General features: G+C 49.5%; 1 protein-coding gene across 1 annotated transcript; it reads left to right on the top strand.

The window, feature by feature from the left end:
* Positions 1-5,138: 5,138 nt before the first annotated feature.
* Positions 5,139-21,670, top strand: CCDC167 (coiled-coil domain containing 167). Its single transcript, XM_045498050.1, has 4 exons — positions 5,139-5,232; positions 19,338-19,432; positions 19,613-19,665; positions 21,306-21,670. Exons 1-4 carry the CDS (start codon positions 5,191-5,193, stop codon positions 21,407-21,409), a joined length of 294 nt encoding a protein of 97 aa, XP_045354006.1. The 5' UTR covers positions 5,139-5,190; the 3' UTR covers positions 21,410-21,670.
* Positions 21,671-21,690: the final 20 nt, after the last annotated feature.

Here is a 21,690-nt window from a genome sequence, read left to right as displayed (position 1 = left end):
CGCGAATTTTATGAGGTATCTACTATTATTATCCTCATTTTTTTATAGATGAGGAAACTGAGGCTCAGACGTTAAATGACTTGCCCAAGTTCACACAGCTGATGAGCAACAGAGCCATGTTCGGAGCCACTCTGAACCACTAAGCTCTACGGCCTTTGTCGATGGCCCAGCTATAGACAGGTGCATGACAAGGTGGTGGTAATTACTATTATTGCTGCCCAGAGCCTAAGCCCCCTTGGTGAAGCTAAACATTGAGGTTCCTGACATGGGATCCAGGAAACCAAAATTTGGACCCCAGAGAAACAGAACTTCAGAGTATACTCCCTTAGAAAAGAAAAAAAAAAAGTCTAAATATTATATGAATTAAGAAATCTCTAGGCTGTAAGTGAAAGAAACTTAGCTCAAACTAGCTTACTCAAAAAAGGAGATTTCTTGGCCTCCATCCTGGGAGGGGTAAGGGTGAGGAACATGAGCTCCAAACAGCTGCTGGGCACTCTCTGTCTGTCATAGCTGCTGTTTTGTGCATGCTGCCGGCCTTCTCTCATATTTCACATGAGCTGCTTCTCCTCAAGAGAGTATAGCTCCCAGCCATTCCAGGATCACACCCCAACAGCTCTACCAGCAGAGCTGAGGTGGAATTTCATTTCCCAGCTAGAGATAAAAAATCTCAGTGAAGAACTCCATTGGCCCAGCTCAGGTCATGTGATTGGTCTGAACCAATCACTATGGTCAGGGGCATGTAGTTCTATGATTGGCTGCCCAGCTTGAGTCACATGCCACCCATATGAGCAGTGGGAGTGGGTCTATTATCAGAAAGGAGGGGCCAATAGAGATGGCCACACAGAGATGGACTCTGAGGAGGGAGATTTCTGAAGCCAGCGGTCACCCCAGTTTGTGTCCTCTCCAACTGGTGACTCCAACCTTGGTTGGAGTCCTTCTCCTTCTCAATCTACATCTTCTAATAGAAAGTTACTTAATGAGCTGTTAGTTTCATATTCCTGTCTTTTTCTTTAAAGGTGTTCAGTGGTCTAGATATATAGAGGGTGAGTCTGTCCTTTTCTGCTACTGCATTCATGGATGCACCTCAGCTTCCTTGCCTGCAAAATGGGGCTGATTGAGTGTCTACCTAACTTTCCTTACGGGAGAGCGTGTGTGGATCCACAGAGCTAATGGATGCGAAAATTGCTTTAGAAAGAACGAAGTGCCATATTTACAAACACAGGATGTATTTATTGATTTATTTATGTTCTTTGTGTTCCAAAACAGGATTTGAGGTAGTTTACCAAGATGCACACAATAGAGTGAGATAAAAATAGAGTGAGAGAGCAAAGGGAAAACAAGGGTAGAAAAATAAAATAAAGCCAGGGAAAACACTAGTACATGGAAACCTATGCTCAAAATCCCTGAACAAGTTCACATCTGAGCTTCCTCATGAACCAAAATGTGGGAAGCGTGATCAGTTACAAAAGAGACAGTAGCCATCAAGGCAAAAACCTAACAACGTGCCGGGAAAGGTCACACAGCTTATCTTGGCACTAGCATCTGATCAAGAGGATATTGTGGATATCAAGACATTAAGGATATGCATATTCAATAATATTTAGATCCCTGTCCTTTTGTTTTTGCGATGTCACGTGACATCTACTTCAGGGTCTCATGGAGATTCATCATTTATGATTTGATTCAATTTAGCTAAAAAGCAGATGCCAATTAAATAGCGAGCAAAAACATCCCTTTCGTCTCTTTTGCTGTCTGTTTATGGTAAAATGAGATGGGGGGCAAGGAGTGCTACATCGGTTCCCCAGCGAAGTACAGGACAGAAAAGTTCGAGCACCTTGGCTTAGCCGAAACGAATAAAAATCACCAAGACATAAAACTGATCCAAGCAGGCCATAAAGACACCGCTGCCTTTGCCTCAGAACTTGGGCTGTAATCTGCTGTCCTGGAACAAAATTCAAACATAAATCAGCCTCCACTGTATTTTTAACCACCTACGAAATTCTTCATTTCCTGCCTGAAATGCTTCTGACAGTGAAGGATTCCACTCTCCCCCACTCCTGCTCTGAGAAGGTGCCCTCGAGGCAGTGGGGGCACGGAGAGGAGGGTTGGGGTCCAGGTCCGGGCCCCACGGGTCAGGCAAGCCCAGGATGGAACAAGGGATAGAAGAATCGACCCAAGGGTCTCTGTGACAAATAAGCCAGGGCTGTGGCTAGCCTACACAGCGCTTTTGTGCAAAGTTGAAAGGGTGACCCCGTAGGCATGGGAAGGCCCTTGGGGTCCCACCTGCACTGTCCTCTCTTCCGTCTTCACCTAACTTAACCTTGTCCATCCTGGGACCCACAGCCTAGACAAAGCCCACAGCATTCTCTTTTTTTTTCTGAGCTCTAATGCATTAATGCCAGACAGCTGGCATTTAATTATATGATGTCTGGAATTCACTATTTCATGTGGTCAGTCTGTCTCTCTAACTAGACCGAAGATATCTTGAGGTTAATGATTGGTTCTTATTTTATATGTCTCCTTTACGGTCAAGGAGGGCACCTTATGTCTAGGCACTTTACATATCACAAGGTCATTAAAACAGAATCTTAAGGTGTCTAAGCTATCTAGTCCCCCCCCCCCATGCCCATTTCACAGATGAGGAAATTGAAAACCAAAGAGGAGGCTTTACCTGCCCCAGGCCTTGCAGTGACAACCTGGCCTTGCCAGGAATGAACCAGTTCTCCTGTCTGCCAATGCAGTGCTCTATTTCCCTTAAACACTTTGCTCTAAAACTCATAAATAGTTCAGAACCACAGCCCACTGGAGAGCAAAGATGGACAGACAACTGGCCCACAGTAATCCATCTGTGTGTGGGCAGAATTTCCAGCACAAAGCCAGGCCAAGCTGCAATAGGCTTGGCAGACAGCTCCCATGGGAATCAAAGCTGGTCTTTATATGTACCAGGGGGACGAAAGGACGTCGGGGGCTTACCTGGGGCTTTTCAGCCTCCCCAGCACCACGGGGATCACACTGACTATATGTCTGGACACGTGAAACCCATGACTGATGGTCTCAGCAGGAAAGACAAGTAGAGAGGTGGAGAGAGCATCACAGAGAGACCCTTGTGCATGTTGGGGGCTGCCTTTTGCAGTGAACCACTCATCCTTGACAGCAGGAAACAACCCAAGTATTTGCCCCAAACTCCTTACAACAGATACTTTACAACAGTGTCAAAGCTGATTGCAACCAATACCAAAACAATGCCAAAAAATACCAGTGGCAGAAGTTACTAAGTGAAACCTATACTGGAAAGCTGGCCCCAGAGGCATCTCTCCTGGTCATTCACAAAGCACAGCACCAACCACTTCCGAATTCTCACAACAACCCTACAAGCCCGGCTCCACGAGCTCATTTTGCAGACGTAGAAAACATGGCTCAGGGAACTTAAGTGTCTCGTCCCAAATCACACCACTGCTAAGTGGCAGAGCTGGGATTGGAGTTCGGGGCAGTCTCCCTCACTTCCCTTACAGCCCAACCCACACACACTCTGATTCCAGCCCCATTTCAAGTATTTGTCCCATCATCAGAACCATGGGACAAGGTTTGGTGTGGAAAATCTGAGGCTCTTCCAGGAGAAGGATGATAGCTTGCCCAGCATTTCACAGGGGAACTGGGGACAGAGACAAGGGACCGAAGCCCACTTAGATCTCTGTGGCTTTTTCTTGGTGCAAACAAATGCAGAAGGAACCACTTTTAAAAGAACACAGTGTTTTTCCCCCTCTTCTCACCTCCCCTGTGCCTGTGCCTGTGATAATTGGGAAGACAGAGTCTGGTTTTTCTGGGATTGGAACCAATACTGTGAAGAGTGTTCTGACAATAAATGCTGTTGATTGACAGTTGATGGACAATGTTCTTGAGTAAGTTTTTCCTGTGCTGGGTGTTGAGAACTGCTCTAAACAACTGCTCAACAGCCTGCCTCCTGTTCAGACAGGATTTACTATACTTTCCCTCTGTGGGCCTCAGTCAGGCAGCCCGGCGAGATGATATCTCAGGTCCCTTCCAGCTCCATCACTCAATGACTCTATCAAGAAGAGAACACAGATCTGAAAACATTTTTCCTTTTCCCCCCAGACATTGAGCTGGGGTTATCATTCACACACACAAACACAGGTTCCAGAGGAGAGATAACTAGTCAGAAAGTAAGGAGCTTTGATGCTGGTATCATCCTCTTCGACCCAAAATTCCACTTGTGTGAATTTATCATAAAAAGCGATGTACACAAAGATGTTTCCTTTGGCATTATTTGGAAGTAATGTCTAATAGAAGAATGTCCGATACAAGAACGGTATATACTTACCGGGCAATATATACAGCTATCACAAATGATGATTTGAAAGACATGGGAAAATGTTTATGACTATTTTTGAAATTGCAGTTCGATATCCATTAATGGGCCATGAAAGAAACTTAACAGGTCTCCTACCACCAACTTTATTTTTTATTTTGTTTGTTTATTTACTTATTTATTTTTAAGTAGACTTCATGCCCAGCATGGAGCCCAATGTGGGGCTTGAACTCACGACTCTGAGATCAAGACCTGAGCTGAGATCAAGAGTCGGAAGCTTAACCAACCAAGCCACCCAGTCACCTCCCACCAGCTCTTTTTAAAAATGAAATACGGGTGTCTGGGTGCTCAGTGAGTTGAGCATCCAACTCTTTTTCAGCTCAGGTCATGATCCCAGGGTCGTGGGATCAAGCCCCGCGTTGGGTTCTGCCTGAGTGTGGAGGCTGCTTGGGATTCTCTCTCATTCTCTCTCTCTCTCTCAAAAAAAAAAAAAAAAAAAAAAAAAAAAAAAAAAAAAACAGAATAAAATGAAATAGAATAGAATGCGGTGAAAAAAGATGCGAAATGGTTTTGAACTAGAAAGAAAAGGAGCAACTCCATCCCTAGAGGGTGGGCCATTGCTCCTCACGGGCCAATCTAGCCATCCTCTCCACGCCCCTAGCTTGAGACCCTCAAATTAGAGGTTGCCCCTCATAAACATGGCCGCCCCAAGCTGGCCACGCCCCTCAATAAGATGGTGACCTCCAGCAGCCCCACGCCCCCCGCCGCCGCCACGGCCAATGAGGAAGAAGCACGATTTTTGCTCATGCGTGTTGCCGCCAGTGGGTGCGTCCAATAATGACTGGGGGATCCCTGCGAGTAACATGACCAAAAAGAAGCGGGAGAATCTGGGCGTCGCTCTAGAGGTGAGGGGAGAAATGGGGGGTGGGCCGGGTCGTTCGTTGCCTTCTCCCCGCGGCGGGGAAGTGGGTCGGCCCGGCTCCAGGTTGGAGGAGGGGTGAGGGGAGAAAGTGAGGGTGACGCGGGTTCGGGCGAGGGACGTGAGGGGCCATAGAGAGTCCGAGGGGGTTCCCGGAGATGAGGGGCGGGCTGAGGGAAAGGCAAGTTGGAAAGTCCGAGGGGGCACCAGAAGTGAGGGGACCTCCAGGGGGAAAGAGACGTGGGGGTGAAAGGAAAGCCCCAAAGAGGGCGGGACACGGAAATAAGGAAGCCGTAGTGAAAACGTGTAACTGAAGAGGACGTAAAAGGGGCGGGCACTGGGAGGTGAGGGGGACCCCAAAAGCATGCCTGTGGATGAGGGAACCCCCGCAGAAGTGAGGGGGCCCATACCGTTTACTATATTACTAAATGGCTTAAATATCTCCTGAGATAGGAAGTTTTCCCTCTGGGGTGCTGAAGCTTGTAGCTTGAATATTACTTTGGCGATCTGTGGGATTTTGTAGAGAATTGTGGAATGATGAAGTTCCCAAAGAGCTTAAAAATAATTGCATATGGAAGGGAAAGAAGATTGAGGCATATTGAGCAACTAACTACTACATGGTACTTCATTTGCGTTCTCAGTCCTCGCTATGGGCCTGTGAGATTTTTACAGGTGGGGAAACTGAGGTTGCAGATTGAGGCCAGGTCGAAGCAGTGGAGGAGCTGAGAATCAGCACAGGTGATTTGCCCTCTAATGCATCTTGTTTCTCCTGGGTTACAGTTCCCTAGATTACTGTCCCAGTGCAAGAGAGATAGATACAGGGTAATAGTCTTCCTGAATTTACTACCAGTAAGTAGTTCTCAGACTTTAGAATGTATTAAGAATAATTTGTCGAGCCTGTTAAAAATGGAGAGTTGAATTGTCTTCTACCCTGAGTAATTCAGTAGGACTTGGGTGTGTATTTTCAACAAAGAATCTGCTTTTTTTTTTTTTTTTTAAGTAGGCTCCATGCCCAATGGGGGTTTGAACTCATGAACCAGAGATTGAAAGCCAAATGCTTTACCAGCTGAACCAGCCAGGCACCCCCAGGAAGCTCCATTTTTAACCAGCTACACACACCCATGCCGATGCAGAAGGTTTTTTATACCACCTCTTGAGAAATACTAGCCTACGTGGCACGAAAAAAAGGTTGATGGAAATGTGAACCTCCCTCTAGAAGAGAATATGATTGGAAAAATGAGGTAGCACTGTGTGGTGGGAAGAGCATAGACTTTATAACCTGCATTAGGACATAGTAGGCTGCTGTAACAGAAATTCAAAAATTCAGTGGCTTCACAAAGTTTATTTTTTTCTAACAGGACAGAGCAGGGATTGGCAGATGTTGTCTATAAATGGCCAGATAGTACATTTCTAGGCTTTGTGGGCCATATGTCTCTGCTGCAACTATAGTTGATCCTAATTATTCACAGATTCTGTCTTTGTGAATTTGCCTTCTTGCAAAAATGTATTCGTGACCCCCAGATCAGTACTTGTGATGCTTTTGCAGTAGTTCCTACACAAACCAGTGAAAAATTGGAGTCACCTGAGGCCCAGCTAAGGTCGCACAAAGCAGTGCTCTGCCTTCGTATTTCATCTTATGCTGTAAACATGTGTCTTTTTTGTGGTCTGTGTAGTGCCATGTTCTTTGTGTCTCTGTGCTTTTTGTTGGTGATTTTGTTGTTTAAAATGGCCCTCATGGGGCGCCTGGGTGGCGCAGTCGGTTAAGCGTCCGACTTCAGCCAGGTCACGATCTCGCGGTCCGGGAGTTCGAGCCCCGCGTCGGGCTCTGGGCTGATGGCTCAGAGCCTGGAGCCTGTTTCCGATTCTGTGTCTCCCTCTCTCTCTGCCTCTCCCCCGTTCATGCTCTGTCTCTCTCTGTCCCAAATATAAATGTTGAAAAAAAAAAAAAATTTTAAAATGGCCCTCACGTGTAGTACCGAAGTGCTATCTAGTTTTCCTAAAGCACAAGAAGGCTGTATTTGCCTTCCAGAGAAAATATATGTTAGATAAGCTTTGTTCAGAGATGAGTTATAGTGCTGTTGGCTCTGAGTTCGATGTTAATGAATCAATAATATATATTAAATACGGTCTCTAAACAGAAACACAAAAAACAAGGTTTTGTATTGATCAGTTGATAAAACTGTTGTGACCAGAGGCTCACAGGAATCTAACCTGGTTCAGTATTTGCTAATTCATTGTTGGCAGTAACTGTAATAGACCATAACTACCATGAATAAGGAGCATCAACCATGCTTAGACAGGCTGTCTTAGCACAAAAGCAGCCATAGACAGTATGTGAATTAATGGGTGTGGCTGTGTTCCAATAAAACTTTATTTATGAAAAGAGGCAGGGACTGTATTTGGCCCCCAGGCCAACAGTTTACCAATCCCTGGTCTAGAGTACCAGGGCAGTAGTGGTTCTGCCATATTCCTCTCATCTTGTGACTCTGCCCTTCTTCAGTGCCTTAATTTCACCTCATGAATGAAACTAAGTCACATCCCATTGATGTGTCCACTGGCAGGGAAAGAGAGCAGAGGAAGCATAAACATCACTGTCTTAAGAGTCGTGGGCCCAGAGCGCCCACTTTCGGTTGGCAAAGATGCGAGCTAAGACTCCAGAGCTCACCTAACTGTAGGGGGGCGCTGGGAAATGCATTCATTGGCCAGGAGGCCGCATGCCCAGCTACAGCCCCATCACTGTGGAAGAAGGGCCTAGTGTGTTTAGTGAACAGCCTGCAGTCTCTATTGCAGATTGCAGTTTGCCTCAAGTGTGGTTTCGAGGCTCACATGAGATCATAATGTGTGAAATGCCTAGCTCACGCCTGGCTCAGGGTGGGTAATCAACAAACAGCGCTCTTACGAGTAGCCTTTGTAGTTCTTTTGCAACCTTCCATCATGGCTAAGGCCCCACATTTGGACTTTAGTTTCCTTTTCTGTGGCATGAAGGCCTTAAACTTAACCGGAGATTAGAAATTCATTGACGGTGATCCCAATACGGATCACAGATGTTTTTGTTTGGCTGACACAGGTTTCTAAAATGTTTCAAATTTGGTGGGCATATGCTCTCCTGGTGTCTTTACTGGTCACGTTCGCCTTGTTTTTGGTTTTTTTTTTTTTTTAAATCTTGTCGATACTGATTTATTTACATATGTGATCTTGTTCTCTAAGGTTACTTTTTGCTTGGATATTCTAAGATTCGAGATCTATAACTGTGCACCTTAGGAAAAGCTTGGCATCTGGCTGTCTCCCCACCTGTTCCTCTGTTGCCCCCAGCAGATCTGAGTTTTGAATGTGCACTGATATTCAGTAGCAGGGGATATTGTCCTCTTATTAAAAGTCATGTGCTCAGAGCCAGTGAAGTGGTGATTTAATCAAAATGTTTGTTAATCTGACGAGTGCAATAAAACCCCCACAAGTGAGTGATCTCAGCACCTGCAAACAGTCTCCACTTGTTGTAATGAACCAATTACCACTGCCTGCTTGGTGGTTCTCACCCGAAGACTGGCTTGGGCCAGCTGTACTGGGCTGTACCAGGCAGTCACCTCCCAGGACAACCAAGACACCTCGTAGCCGTCTCTGCTTGTGTCTCCTCTTAAGGTCTTTTTGTCCAACCCGTTTGCTACTTTCCAAGATCTCAGAGTTGGAAAAGACTGGCTATGAGTTTTAGCTTCTGAGAGTTAATTCTGCATAATGAGAGAGCATTCAGATGAGATTGATTTTAATGTGTGGAAGGAGGGAAAGGTGGCGTTTCAGTCTAAACTGATAGGATTTTGGCTGATACAAAACCTGTTTCTGTTTTTTTTTTTAATGTCTGACAGTAATGAGCTGTTGGTCACTGTACTTTTCTTTTGTAGCTACACCGTCCATTCAGGTTGGTGTCTTTAGATGTTTCAACAGCCAGTGGGTCTTAACAGATGTGTGGTGTCCTAGCTGACATCTTAAGGGAGATAACTGGCTTAGATCTGGTCCCCAGTACAAAAATCTGTCAGTTTGGAAACTTTTTGCTACAAGGTACAGGAAACTGACCTATATGGCCTAAGTAAATAGGAATGTACTTTTTTCTCTCTAACAAATTTGGAGGTAAATGTCCCCTGGCATTTATTGGTTCAAAAGCTCAGCTAAGTCAAGGCTGGTATTTCTGCATTCTCTTAGCTATTTCCTCATAGTCACAAGGTAGCTGCCACAGCTCCAGTCATCATATCCAACTTTTAAGTCAGGAAGAAGGATAAAGGAACTACAACACTGTCCCTTTTATCAGCAACGCATAAGCTGTCCCAGGAGTCTTCCAGCTGACTTCTGGAACATCTCATTGGCCAGAACTGGATCATGACCACCCCTAGCTGCAGTGAGTCTGGGAAAGCACCTGTTGAGCTTTTCTAACCTCTAACCTGGAGGTGGGCAGAGGAAGAGGGGTTTGGGAATCAGTGTTGGGTTGGCCAACTAATAATATCTGCTATAGGGAAGGAAAGTTAATGGGAGTCATTAGAATTCACTGGAATCCTTACCAGAAAAAGAGGTCAGGATCACTGAGGAGTAAGGAGAGTTGGTAAATTGAGGGGAGAAAATGGCCTACACAGGATGAGCACCAGGAGGAAAGAACCTTGACATTGTAATTACTTGTTCGATGTAAGCCACTGCTGTAAACTCCCAGCGGGCATAGAGGGGCAGAAGCACCAAGCTGTTGGTTTGCAAACAGCCCCCTGACCTGGAGGGCAGAGAGAGACCCAAGAAAGGGGCAGGCCACTCCAGACTGGTAGGTGGCAGGTTTAATAAGCAAGGGAACAGGGGCACCTGGGTGGCTTAGTGGGTTGAGCACCCGATTTGGGTGATCTCGCAGTCTGTGAGTTTGAGCCCTGTGCTGACAGCTCAGAGCCTGGAGCCTGCTTCGGATTCTGTGTCTCCCTCTCTGCCCCACCCCTGCTCACGCTCTCTCTCTCTCTTTCTGTCTCTCAAAAATAAATAAAAACATTTAAAAAATTAATAAGCAAGGGAATTCACATATGAGGCTTGTCCTGGGTGGTGAGTAGACCTCCACACCCGCCTGCCAAATCTTAAGTTTGTATAGAGGCCTTAACTGGGTTCAGTCACGTATGCTGTCCAGATGGTCTCCACAACACATTGGTCTCTCAAGGCTGTGTCCTTAGAACAGCTCCCACTGTGGGAACAGTGGGCAGAACGTACATTCCAAGGTCAGGGGAGGGGTGAGGAGCCTCCAATTGCCCTAGTCCTGCGCGCAGGTCAACCTGCCTGCGGTCACGCTCCCTTCATTACCTCCTGCGGCACAAAGGTGAAGACACAGTACTGGGATAGGCTGTGTACATGGCTGAGGGGAACCTACCTGTTTTCTGAGACAAGGGGAGGAAGCAGCTTAGTGGATCATCAATATATATTTACTGAATTGGCTTGAGTGGCTGGAGGAAGCTCTTGAACCCGCGCCCCTGATGTCTGGGCCCCGTTGAGTGGTTCACTGGTCAGAGGTTAGGAGGCCACGGGGGGGCAGGCAGCTGGACACCTCCCATCCAGGGGCCGGGAGAGAGGCTCATGGCGTGCAGAGACTGTTCAAGGGCCACTGACCATTAAATGAGCCTCACCTGCTGCCAGGCGCAAGCGACAGGTTGCCGTTGGGCAGGTGATTTCTCTCGGCAGCCCGTGTCTGGCTTCGTTCCACTTGACGGGGGTCAGGAGACTAAAACCTCATTACCTAACACGGCTGGATGTCAGCATGTGTGGAGTGGCTGTTTGCCAGCATCTTAATTAATGAATTCATAAGGCATGGGGTGGATGCCAGTTCTTGAACAGTGCTTTGAGCCTTTCAGCGATGAAGAAGCTTTTGCTAATTTATCAAAAAACATATATTGGGGGAAAGAAGCGAAAACAAACCCCAAACAGCGTTCTGGCCTGGGGACAGCTGAAGGCCTCAGGCCGGGACTGACGTGGCTCCCCTCGCAGAGCTGCTCAGCACGCCAGAAGGTCTCCCAGGATCTCAGAGCTGCCGTGTGCTTCCGCAGGGCCCCTTGTGATCCTGACCCAGGGTGGGGGGCGATTCTCCAGAGAAATGACAAGCCCTTTGGCTGTCTGCTTTTCCTGGAAGTTGTTTGTTGATTAAAAACTGGGAGGGTTTACGGTCTTCATCTGCTCAGCCTGGGAGAGAAACTTCTGATGATTTGGGGAGCCGTGGGTGAGGTTTTTGTTTTCTGAGCCACCTCCACAGAAAAACACCCCTTAAGCGGTGTCAGGGTAACCGGCCCTTTGGGGTTTGAGGCTGGTCACCCAGAAGATCGAGGCCTGTGATCCCCATGTGACTTGGCTGTGTGGTCTGACGGCCTCAGATGGAAAGCCCCAGTGCTCTTGCCAGAGACCATCTGTGCAGGTGTTCTGGCCTCTTTACCCATTATAATAAATGTCCCAGGGCCTCCCTGATGTGTGAAAATGATTCCAGAAATCCAGTTCCCAGGCCACTGGGGCTGGAGGTGAAGCCACTGACACCCTCTTCAGGGCTGTAAATTGGCAAGTGAAAAGAAAGGCCTTGCCCCCCACTGGGGAAAGAAGGACTTGTCAGGGCTAACTAGCCCACCTTTTCCTTCTCGAAACTGGGTCTTTTTGTGTGAATTTTGGAGGGTGCTGTGGCAGTTTAGGCAATCTGGGGGAGGGTGCCAGGGATGTTCAAGAAGCTGGAAGGTGGGGGCGGGGGTAATTGCCTTTAACATGAGGACAGGCGCTCTGCTTCTGTCTTACTGTCTCCAAGCAGATTGCAGTCAGGTTCTTCCCTCACCGAGAGTATCTGTTCCGTGGACAGAGAACAAGCAAAGCCCTCGTACAAGATTATTCAGAGTAGAGAATCTGTTGAAGCCAGATCAACAAGCTTAGATTGGCTTCGACTGGGATGTGGGATGACTTTGTTCCCCAGAACCCTTCTTTGTCATGAATGTTTTCATGAGGGATTTTGAAGAAAGAGCTTGCAGTATTGGAAGGAGCATAAGCTCTGAAGCAGAAAAACTCAGATTCAGATCCCCAATTCTGCCACTTCCCAATTACATGACCTTGCTTAAAATCTCCCCACCGGGAGTTTTCTCCCCTCTACAACAGGGACAGTCCCTTCCTTGCAGAGCTGATGCCGACATCGGTAGCATATACGAAGCCATCTCAGACTGCCTAGCCTGGGGTACAAGGAGCGGAGGTTACGCCCAGGAGCTGAGTGGCTTCAGGCTGGTAGCTCTCTGCTTTCTTCGTTGGGGGTTGGGCGGGGGGGGGGCAGCTAACAGCACAGACTCCGACTGCCCAGTTCCCCTATGGGTAGCCCTGGACAAATGGCTTCATTTCCATGACCTTAGTTTCCTCATCTGCAAAAGGTGAATACAGGAGATCCCCCTTACCCGTGATGTCAGTTACCTGCGGCCAACTCGGTCTGGAAGCAGATGATCCTCCTCCTGACATATTGTCAAAAGGTGGCAGGCAGGTCAATGCTCCCTTACAAAGCCTGCGTCATTCACTTCATATCATTCTCATCACGTAGGCATTTTGTCATCTCATATCACAGGAAAGGTGAATACAGTACATACAGTAAGATATTTTGAGAAAGAGACTCCATTCACATAATTTTGTTATAGTTTTACTATTATTGTTAATCTCTTACTGTGCCTAGTTTATAAATTAAACTTTATCATAGGTATGTGCGGATAGGAAAAAACACCATATATGTATATATATAGGGTTCAGTAGTATCTGTGGTTTCAGGCATCCACTGGGGGCCTTGGAGCATGTTCCCAGCAGACAGGGGGACCACCGAGCAGGGGGACCACCTCATAGGGTTATCGTAAGCATTCTGTGAGTGAAGTGCTCAGAACAACCTGGAATATAGCTCATGCTATAGAAGTGTTGGCTGCTACTGGTAGTGTGATTTAGTTTTGCATGGACTCTTGGCTTCCAGAAGCTGCTTTGACTCATGCTGTGCCATCCAATACCCTGACACCATGCTCTCTATTAGCAAGTACCTGGCCAGGCAGGTGTGGGATATGCCCCGTGACCACTGTCTGACTTCGGAGGTTAACCTATTCTAGCGATTTCTGTCAGTCACTGGCCAGAAGCTCTTGAGAGCAAGACTGGGAAAACCAGAAATAACTTCCCAAACCAGAAAGTAGAGTGATCTGCATTGTAACCCAGAGCTAAGCCCTGAGGGTGCTTTCTGCCCTTTCCCAGAAGAAAGCCTGGCCCTAGACGGTGGTTTGGGGTAGGCAGGGAGTCACCTCCCAGGCCATCAAGATGCTCATGGGAGCACCATTCAGCCACCTTCAGTAGGAACACCTGCAGCAGGGGAGCGGCAGCCTGTGGCTCAAGCTTGTCAGCAGAATATGAGCTGTGCACAGGGCCCAGCAGCAGCCAGACCTGGGGCTGCTCCCCCACCCCTGTGGGGCCTGATCCAGCCAGCGTGCTGGGCAGTTACCCATGCGTGAGCTGGCACCTGGGTTCACCGTCCCCAAAGAGGCTTCATTCAGGGTTTCGATTCCAGGAGGCTCCACACTCCTGAAAAAAGTGCCTCACGGGATTTCAGACGAATTTTACAGTTTCTCTTAACACAGTGGTTTTATGGCGTTATAGGACCCCAGGGAGACTTCCCGAAAGCTCTGAGAATAAGGTGTTATTCCCCAAGTCAGGTGGCAGAGGGGCTTTTCTTCGCTGGCTCAGGGCTCCTGAACTGCCGGGGCAGCACACAGAGCACACGGCACTCAGCCGCATCTGAAGGGCACTTGAGGAAGAGGCTGCAGGAACTCTGCCCCCAAGGACTGGAAATGAAGAAGCCCTTTCTTCCCTTGGCACCTGCCAACAGGATCAGTGGCCCCACTTGGCCTCTGCTTACCTTGACTGCTGGGCTGACTTCAGATCTTCACCTTGTTGTGCAGGAAACATCCCCCACTCTGTGGAGAATCCTTGGTCCTAAACTTCTCACTGAGCCTGCTCCTCTGCCCGCTCTCGAAGCCGCCCCCCAGGCTCTGGGCTCTGATGCCCCAATCCATGTTTGGGGCATCAGAAAGACAGCGGTTCTCATCCTGATGGCGATGGAATCACTTGTGGGCTTTCTTGTTCAAGTACACCCTTCCTGGACCCTGGTTCCAGGACCGCCTCTGGGACCTTCAACTCCTTCCTGTATCCTTCTGCCTCCCTACCTTACATACTTCTTTTTCCCTCCTCCTCTGCATCTTCCTGCCTGGGCTCAGACCCATAGTCCCCATGGTCTCGTCTCGGGGATAAGAACAGACTTTCTACCAGGGCACCCAGCACACTCCCCACCTACTTCTCTGTCCACTGAACTGCTGCACCCAGGTTTTCACACCTTCCAGGTCCTCGACTCTGCGTGAAGTGCCAGAGGTCACAGCTAATGATAGCTCGCACTGCCGCCTTTCTGACTTCTGGTGTCCCTTTATATCTGTGCTTCACTGGCTGACCGTCATCTCAAAGACTTACAATATTCTTTTTCCCTGTATGAAAATGGACACTTGGTCTTCTGAATATAAACGTAATGCATTTTTTAAATGTTTATTTTGAGAGGGAACACACATGCAAGGGGAAGGGCAGAGAGAGAAAATTCCAGGCAGGCGCCTCGCCCAGCACGGAGCCCCACACGGGGTTCAGTCTCACGAATTGTGACATCATACATGATCCGAGCTGAAATCAGGAGTCAGACACTTAACCACCTCAGCCACCCAGGCGCCCCTTGGTATTTTTTAATGTAATTTTACATCGTCAGTATCCACTCTGTGCTCCCACACTGTGTCTAAATGAGTGCCTTGTCGGAGTCCCCCCTGGCTGTTACCACTTTGCCTGTGACAGTCACAGCCAGCAGTGTTGTCCCCTTTAGCTCCAGAAAAGCCTCAGTACCTGAGCTTGCCTCGGGCCAGCCGTGCTCTTCTTGCCAGTTGACCCTGTATCGTCCATTGGGCAGGAGTCCTAGGAGACACTATGGCCTCCAGAGTGTAACCTCCTCTTCCTTTTTGAGTCAGTCCAGTCTCTTTGACAGTCCCTTTCTTAGTCCCGGGGCTTCACTTTCCTGCTCTCGGCTTAACTGGATGCCAGGCCCATGGTGTGGCCAAACACGGTCTCCAACTGCCAGGGTCCACCTGCCATTTCATGTCTCCTCAGAGGCCCATCTGTGCCCACACCACACCTGAATCTGTTCTGTCCTTAGGCACTGCTCTGGCCTCATCCTTGGGCCCAGCCTCAGCAGGTTGGTGCTGGCTCCAGAGCCCCACGCTTCCAGCTTCATCCTCAGACAGGAACATGAGGTTCCCAGCATGCTGTGTCCTAAGCCAGCGTGGCGGGCCAGCCTTTAGAGGCAGTGCTGTTTTGATGGTCTGTGCTGCAGGCCCCCCCTCCCCCACCGAACCCCGCCACAGACCCAGAGGATGGCCATATCCCAGCTAGAGGGCCTCCCCTTCCCACTGCTGCCAGCCAGTGAGGAGTGGAGATTCCTCTCCATCACACACCCCACCCACTTCTGTCTCCTCCTCTTACTCTCACCTCACATTAACTCACTTTCCTTTTTGTTCTCCGAAGATCCAGTGAAAGCCATTCTCTGCTAATAGTGATAGCACACACTTCTTTAACTTTTAGGCACTATTCTAAGCACCTTACCTGTATTGCCTCTTATTCTGGCAACAGCTTTTTTTGAAATATGAAACATTAACTTTGTTTTGCACATGAACAATAGGTGCAGAATTAAGGAAGTCCTTTAGAGGGCAAGTGAGCAGTCAGCTGAGGCACCTGATCACAGCCCACACTCCTTACTACCACACTTTTCAGGAACCACAATTTCAGGTTTCTGGGCACTTGGGCTCCCAACTGCTCGTCCAGCTCTGATCCTATGTTTCTAGAATCTGCTTGACATTCATCTCTTTACTCTGGTCCTAACCCTGTTGTCCTCTCTCTTGTCCTGGCTGTATTGTCCTCTATTGCCTTTAGCCTGGCAGCAGAGAGAAAGCTAACCAAGGATTATAGATTTGCACTGGGGAATCTGCAAGGTGAATAATCCACCTTGAGAATGTCATTGTGAGTTGACTGAAAACCCAATGAGAGGCTTCCTTTAAGGCCCACTTTCTAGGTCCTCTCCCCGACTTCTGGGCCCATCTTGAGTCAGTCCCACTCTGTAGCCACCACTCCTGACCCCAGTCATAACTAAAAGCTGCATCCTGACCTTCCCTCCCTGCCTTCTCTGCAGCCAGGTCACCCTGGATCTTTGCACCCATTATTAAGCTGCTTGAAAGCTGCCTCCTGCTTCAGCAAATGCTGCAGGGTGGTTGCCAGCAGAGTCACCTTCTGAGGACAGGTTTGTGGCCTACTGAAGAGCTTCCTGACAGTCTCAGCCTCCCCTCACTCGGCCCACATCAAGCAGCTGGGTTATAAAAAAAAGGGGGAACTTGCTATTTCGAAGGGAATCAGAGAGAGCTGTCAGCAGGACATAAATATTCATAGAGGGAGGTTAGAACTTGAGTCCCTAAAACCTTGATTTGTGTTCGTCCGTTTAAGCCTCATTAAAAAGTGGTAAATGAAAGTGGGGATATTCAGTGGAACTGCAGATAAATTGGGCTTGTTCAGATAAAGGCCTCCTACTGCCAGCTCCACATGCCCTGCCCAGAGCACGACAGCAGATTGGCTTGGCCACTTGTGGTTTGCCAACCTCAATTTAAAGATTTTGCTTAGCGTGAGTTCCCGGTCTTGTTCTGGGCCAATTACCACTTGTTTGGGCACCCGGTAGCCTTCCAGAGATGTTTAGGCGTGGAAATACCGAGCCTGCTTGAGGACATTTGAACCAGGACTTGGCCCAAGGAGTGGCAGGAAGACATCTGACGCAAGAGTGAGCTCTAAGGGAGGGTTTCAGGCTCTAGTTTCTACATGAGGCCTAGATCTGTCTGTAGCCCCTCGGCCCCATCCACGTTCAACTGCAGTCCTTCCTCCGTGGCTACAAACACAATGACTGCAGCAGGACAGGCTTTGTGGTGATCACAAAGGGGAGACAGACGGCCGCCATTCTAGGATAGGAGCTACAAAGTCAGGCATCCTTAGGAGCCGGGCAGTCACATTTGCAAGTGGAATGGGCCAGTCTGGGCTAGACTTGATCCCTGGGCTACAAGTTTACAACATCTGCCCTAGGGGTTCCCAGAGTATAGGAAGGTGAGGTTTAGACACCCGTAGCTGGGATGACATCGTGTGCAGTCAGCCTTAGGAGAGCCAAGGGAAGGAAGTGATACCTCTCCAGTCAAGGGCAGCAGAGAAGGCCTGTGGAGGAGGTAGCACTTCAAGAACTAAGCTTTGGGACCTAGCATGGAATTTGGTGCCCTGATTGTGGTTTGCACACCATGGGACGGAAACAGCAAGTCTCAGGGCCCAGCTGGGCTGTGTGTGTTGAGGGTGCTGCTGGAAGAGGGGGCTGCATGGTGGCCTACACCACCTGCTGTTCTCGTTCAGCTTCACTGACCATCACGGCACGCTCTTGCTGTTCCGAGCCTGACTGCCCAGTGCTTATTTCCCTGTAGTGCAGGTTCCAGGACAGCCTTCGGCCTCCCAAGGCACAGGCCCCAGCTCGTGGCTGGGGCTGTTCCCCAGCACAGTCCTTCCTTTGGTGCCCATTAGCAGAGAAATGACACAATTAACCAGGCAATCAACTCAGGGCTCTTCTGTTGCTCCCTCCCACAGGGCCTTGCCTCTGGAGCTGCAGTTGGCAGGTGGCTGAGGCTGTAGGGAAGGGAATAGATGGTATGTCTAGAGCTAGGCGTTGGGACAAGGCAAAGTGGCTGACCCAGAAGTGGCTGGGATGGGTGCTGGCCAGGGAGAGGGGCAGAAGGCTTCAAGTGCATCTCTCCTAACACAGGCCTCAGAACACCTGCCTGGGACTCTGGGATCCGCACTTGTAATCATTGATCACTGTCTCTGCAGGGGCCTCTCCGGGAGGAACTGGATAGAGAACTGGCTGAGACCAGTTAAGGAGAGGGGTGCTCCAGTCTCCTCGAAAAAGTCCTTCCCTTTGGGGATCCCAGCCTCCCATATAGAGGTCATATTTGCTATCCCTCTCCAGGGATGTGATGGAAAATTGAGCATCATGGGACCCCAGGCACTATTCAGTCACCTGCCACTGAGGGACACCGGGCCCTCTGAATCTTCCCACCCACCAAAATCTAGGCTGCCTCCAGCAGCGCAGAGGTACAGGAACAGACCTGGGCCCAGAGAGGTGGCAGATTAGACACCTGGAGACAGATGGACAGAGATGAACTTTCAAAGCCACATACATGATACCAGGAATCAGGCTTGAATGATCCAGTCCAGTATTTTAGAAAACATTTTCCTACAACACATTATTTCCCCAAGAACACAACTCTGAAACTATAATAAATTTAAAAAAAAAGGGGGGGGGGCTGATACCTTTGTCAGCCAGCCTTTGAGGAGCTTAGCTACTTTGCCCCACAAGCTACAGCTACCTTGATGATAGGCAATGTTTTTGCACAAGAACCAAGTCAGAAACAAGTTTTTGAGCTGTGTTTTTTTACAGTCCGTGATTTTTATTGATTCTCATGGGAAAATATATATATTCTTACAACTTAAAACTACCTTAAGTGTGTCAACGCAAGAAATACCTCTGCTTCTTGGCCCCTATATGTCTAATCCCCATCCCTCGTGTGTGTGGAGTGCTGGGGAAAGGCAGGGCCTCCCATAGCAGTGCCTTGTTCCCTCCTAGACCAGGACGGTCTCAGGTCACTCCTGCTGTCAGCCTGGCCGGCATGCGTCCTGGGAAGACAGGGAGATTGCTCCTGACGGCCCCCCACCCATGCCTGGTCCAGAGAAGCAGGGCAACTGTGGGAACCGCACCACACCCATAGCTGTCTGCAGTGGGGCTCAGGCTGCACTGTGTGGAGGTAGAGGACGGCAAAACAAAGATGCTGGGGGGACAGGGTGCTGTCCAGGAAGACTCCTAGAGGCCCCTTCCTCCCCATCCGAGGACCCCAACTGTTTTGAAAGTTGAAAGGCTCTGTCACCCATCTCTATCTGCCCATGTGCTGTGTGTTTCAGATCGATGGGCTGGAGGAGAAGCTGTCACAGTGTCGGAAAGACCTGGAAGCTGTAAACTCCAGGCTCTGTGGGACGGAGCTGAGCCCAGAGGCCAGGTAAGGCATCTGCCCTTGGCCCCTCATTCTCATCCTGGGGACCTGGCCCTGAGCTTCCATTTGCCCTACTCCTTGCCGCTGGAGATTTGGGCTCCTTGTCCATCCTGCCCCGGTGTGCCAGCTGCCCCTCAGATGGGAAGGAAAAAGGCTTGAGCCATAATACTCCTTCTCCCCTTACAGGAAGTCTCTGGAGAAGGAGAAAAACAGCCTGATGAACAAAGCCTCTAACTATGGTAAGAAAGTTCCCTTCCTTTACCAGCCCCATCCTCCAGGCCCAGGGAGCCCACCGGGTGATGGGGATCGAGAGGGTTCTTTGGGAGGGAGCCATCCCCCCCTGCCCCTCCACCGAGGCTGTAGAAACCCACTGTAGGCCCAGCAGCCTGGAAAGAGAGCAGGTTTGTTTCTTTGTTCCAGGGGAGATGGAGAGGCCTACGGGCCTCTTCTTCCTCTGTGGGATGAAGGGGAATGGCTGTAGTCAGGTCCAGAAGAGACTCTCATATCCACCCAGACTTGGGACATCTGTTCTCCGGCCCCCCCCCCCCCTTCCCCTCCATTCCATCCCAGGATGAACCTCCCACTTGGGCAGCAGGAAGGGCTACTGTGGGTGGAGCAATGCTGCCACCTTCTGGGCGCTGGGGGCAGAGCCAGGTAGAACCAGGTAGGGTGCAGAGCGGGAGGGTGGCTGGTACCACCCCTACCCCCACCCTGCCCCAGCCAACCTCAGAGGAACATGGTCTACAGAGGCTCATCAGACTTCTCTGTTCTGTCCTCCCCGAGAGACCAGACCTGGCCAAGAATCAGCCCCAGAACAGTCCAGGTGACAGGGAACCTCCCAGAGGGACCAGTTTGAATCAACACTGTAAGCACATACACACCCCTGCATGGGCCCCAATCTCAGTCTGGCCTGCCCAGCGCTGATTTACAGGTACATACCCACTCTTTTATACAAGTAGGAGTGGGATATCCATTTTGCCTCAAGCCCAGCAATTTTTTTTTTTAATGTTTATTTTTGTTGAGAGACAGAGTGAGCTGGGGAAGGGCAGAGAAAGGAAGACAGAGGATCTGAAGCCGGCTCTGCGCTAACAGTGCAAGATGCAGAGCTTGAACTCACAAACTGTGAAATCATGACCTGAGCCGAAGTCAGACACTTAACTGAACTACCCAGGTGCCCCTTAAGCCTAGCAATTTTTGCAGCCGCAGCATCAACCCCATTTCCCTGAGAGGTACGGTACCTCAGTACCACCCACCTGCATGTCACACGAGGGGATGAATGGATTCAGTGTGGCCATAGGACTGGCTTCCTCTAGAGGCGAGCCCAACCACCTTGTGGGTACAAACTGCTTTCTCTTAGTGTCCCTGGTTCCTGCTTAGCTGGGTGTCCAGCAGGGGGCAGGACTGGAAGCCCTGATGGTGTGGCCCCACCCTGTACCCGCTCCAGCGTCAGGCCCCAAAAGCCCCAGCTACCCCGAGTCTCTAGTTGACCAGATGAGAACACCTGAAAGGATGAGCACCAGTAGCCCCCACCCCCAGCCCAAAGGACTCACCTGGCGATGCCATGCCAACACCTAGCTTGGCTTTCAGGTGTGGCCTTTTTGATAACCCCCTCACACACTCCGTCCTCAACTTTCACTGCGTTTGAAGAGAAACGGCTGAGCAGCATTGCGTGGTGGGATTCCTTTGGGCCAGGATCTGTAGCCAAAAGGTTGTGAGAATCTGGGCAGATCAAGGACAGTCATCTTTATAGATAAGTGGAGAAGCTGGGAAGGAACACGTCTGCCCCTCAGAGCAATATATGTGCCCATTTGTGAGAGAAGCAGACAGAGGAGAGTAGCATATGGGCCCAAACTACCTGTCCACTCCTGTTTCCTCCCAGAGAAGGAGTTAAAGTTGCTTCGGCAGGAGAACCGGAAGAACATGCTGCTCTCTGTGGCCATCTTTATTCTCCTGACCCTCATCTACACCTACTGGACCATGTGAGCCTGAGACTTCTCCAGAGTCAGCACGGGGTTCCTCCTTGGCCCCCTGGTCACAACCAAGCAGGCCCTTCAAGCCTCAAGACAACCAAGGTACAGGCGTATTTCTCCCTGACCCCGACACTGGATCAGGGCTGCCAGCCCAGCCCCTCTTCACTCCTGGTCCTGCTGTGGGGCCTGGGTCTCCAGAAGGACTTTGTGCTGATTCCCCTCTCAGCCCAAGGGAGAGGCAATAAAGAACAGCCAGGCTGCTTCTGTCTGCTGAGTAAATGTCATGGTCTGACT

This window comes from Leopardus geoffroyi, chromosome B2 (genome assembly GCF_018350155.1).
Source record: "Leopardus geoffroyi isolate Oge1 chromosome B2, O.geoffroyi_Oge1_pat1.0, whole genome shotgun sequence".
Taxonomy (NCBI): Eukaryota; Metazoa; Chordata; class Mammalia; order Carnivora; family Felidae; genus Leopardus; species Leopardus geoffroyi.
Note: the sequence above shows the minus strand (reverse complement) of the source record. Positions and strands in the feature narration are given on the sequence as shown.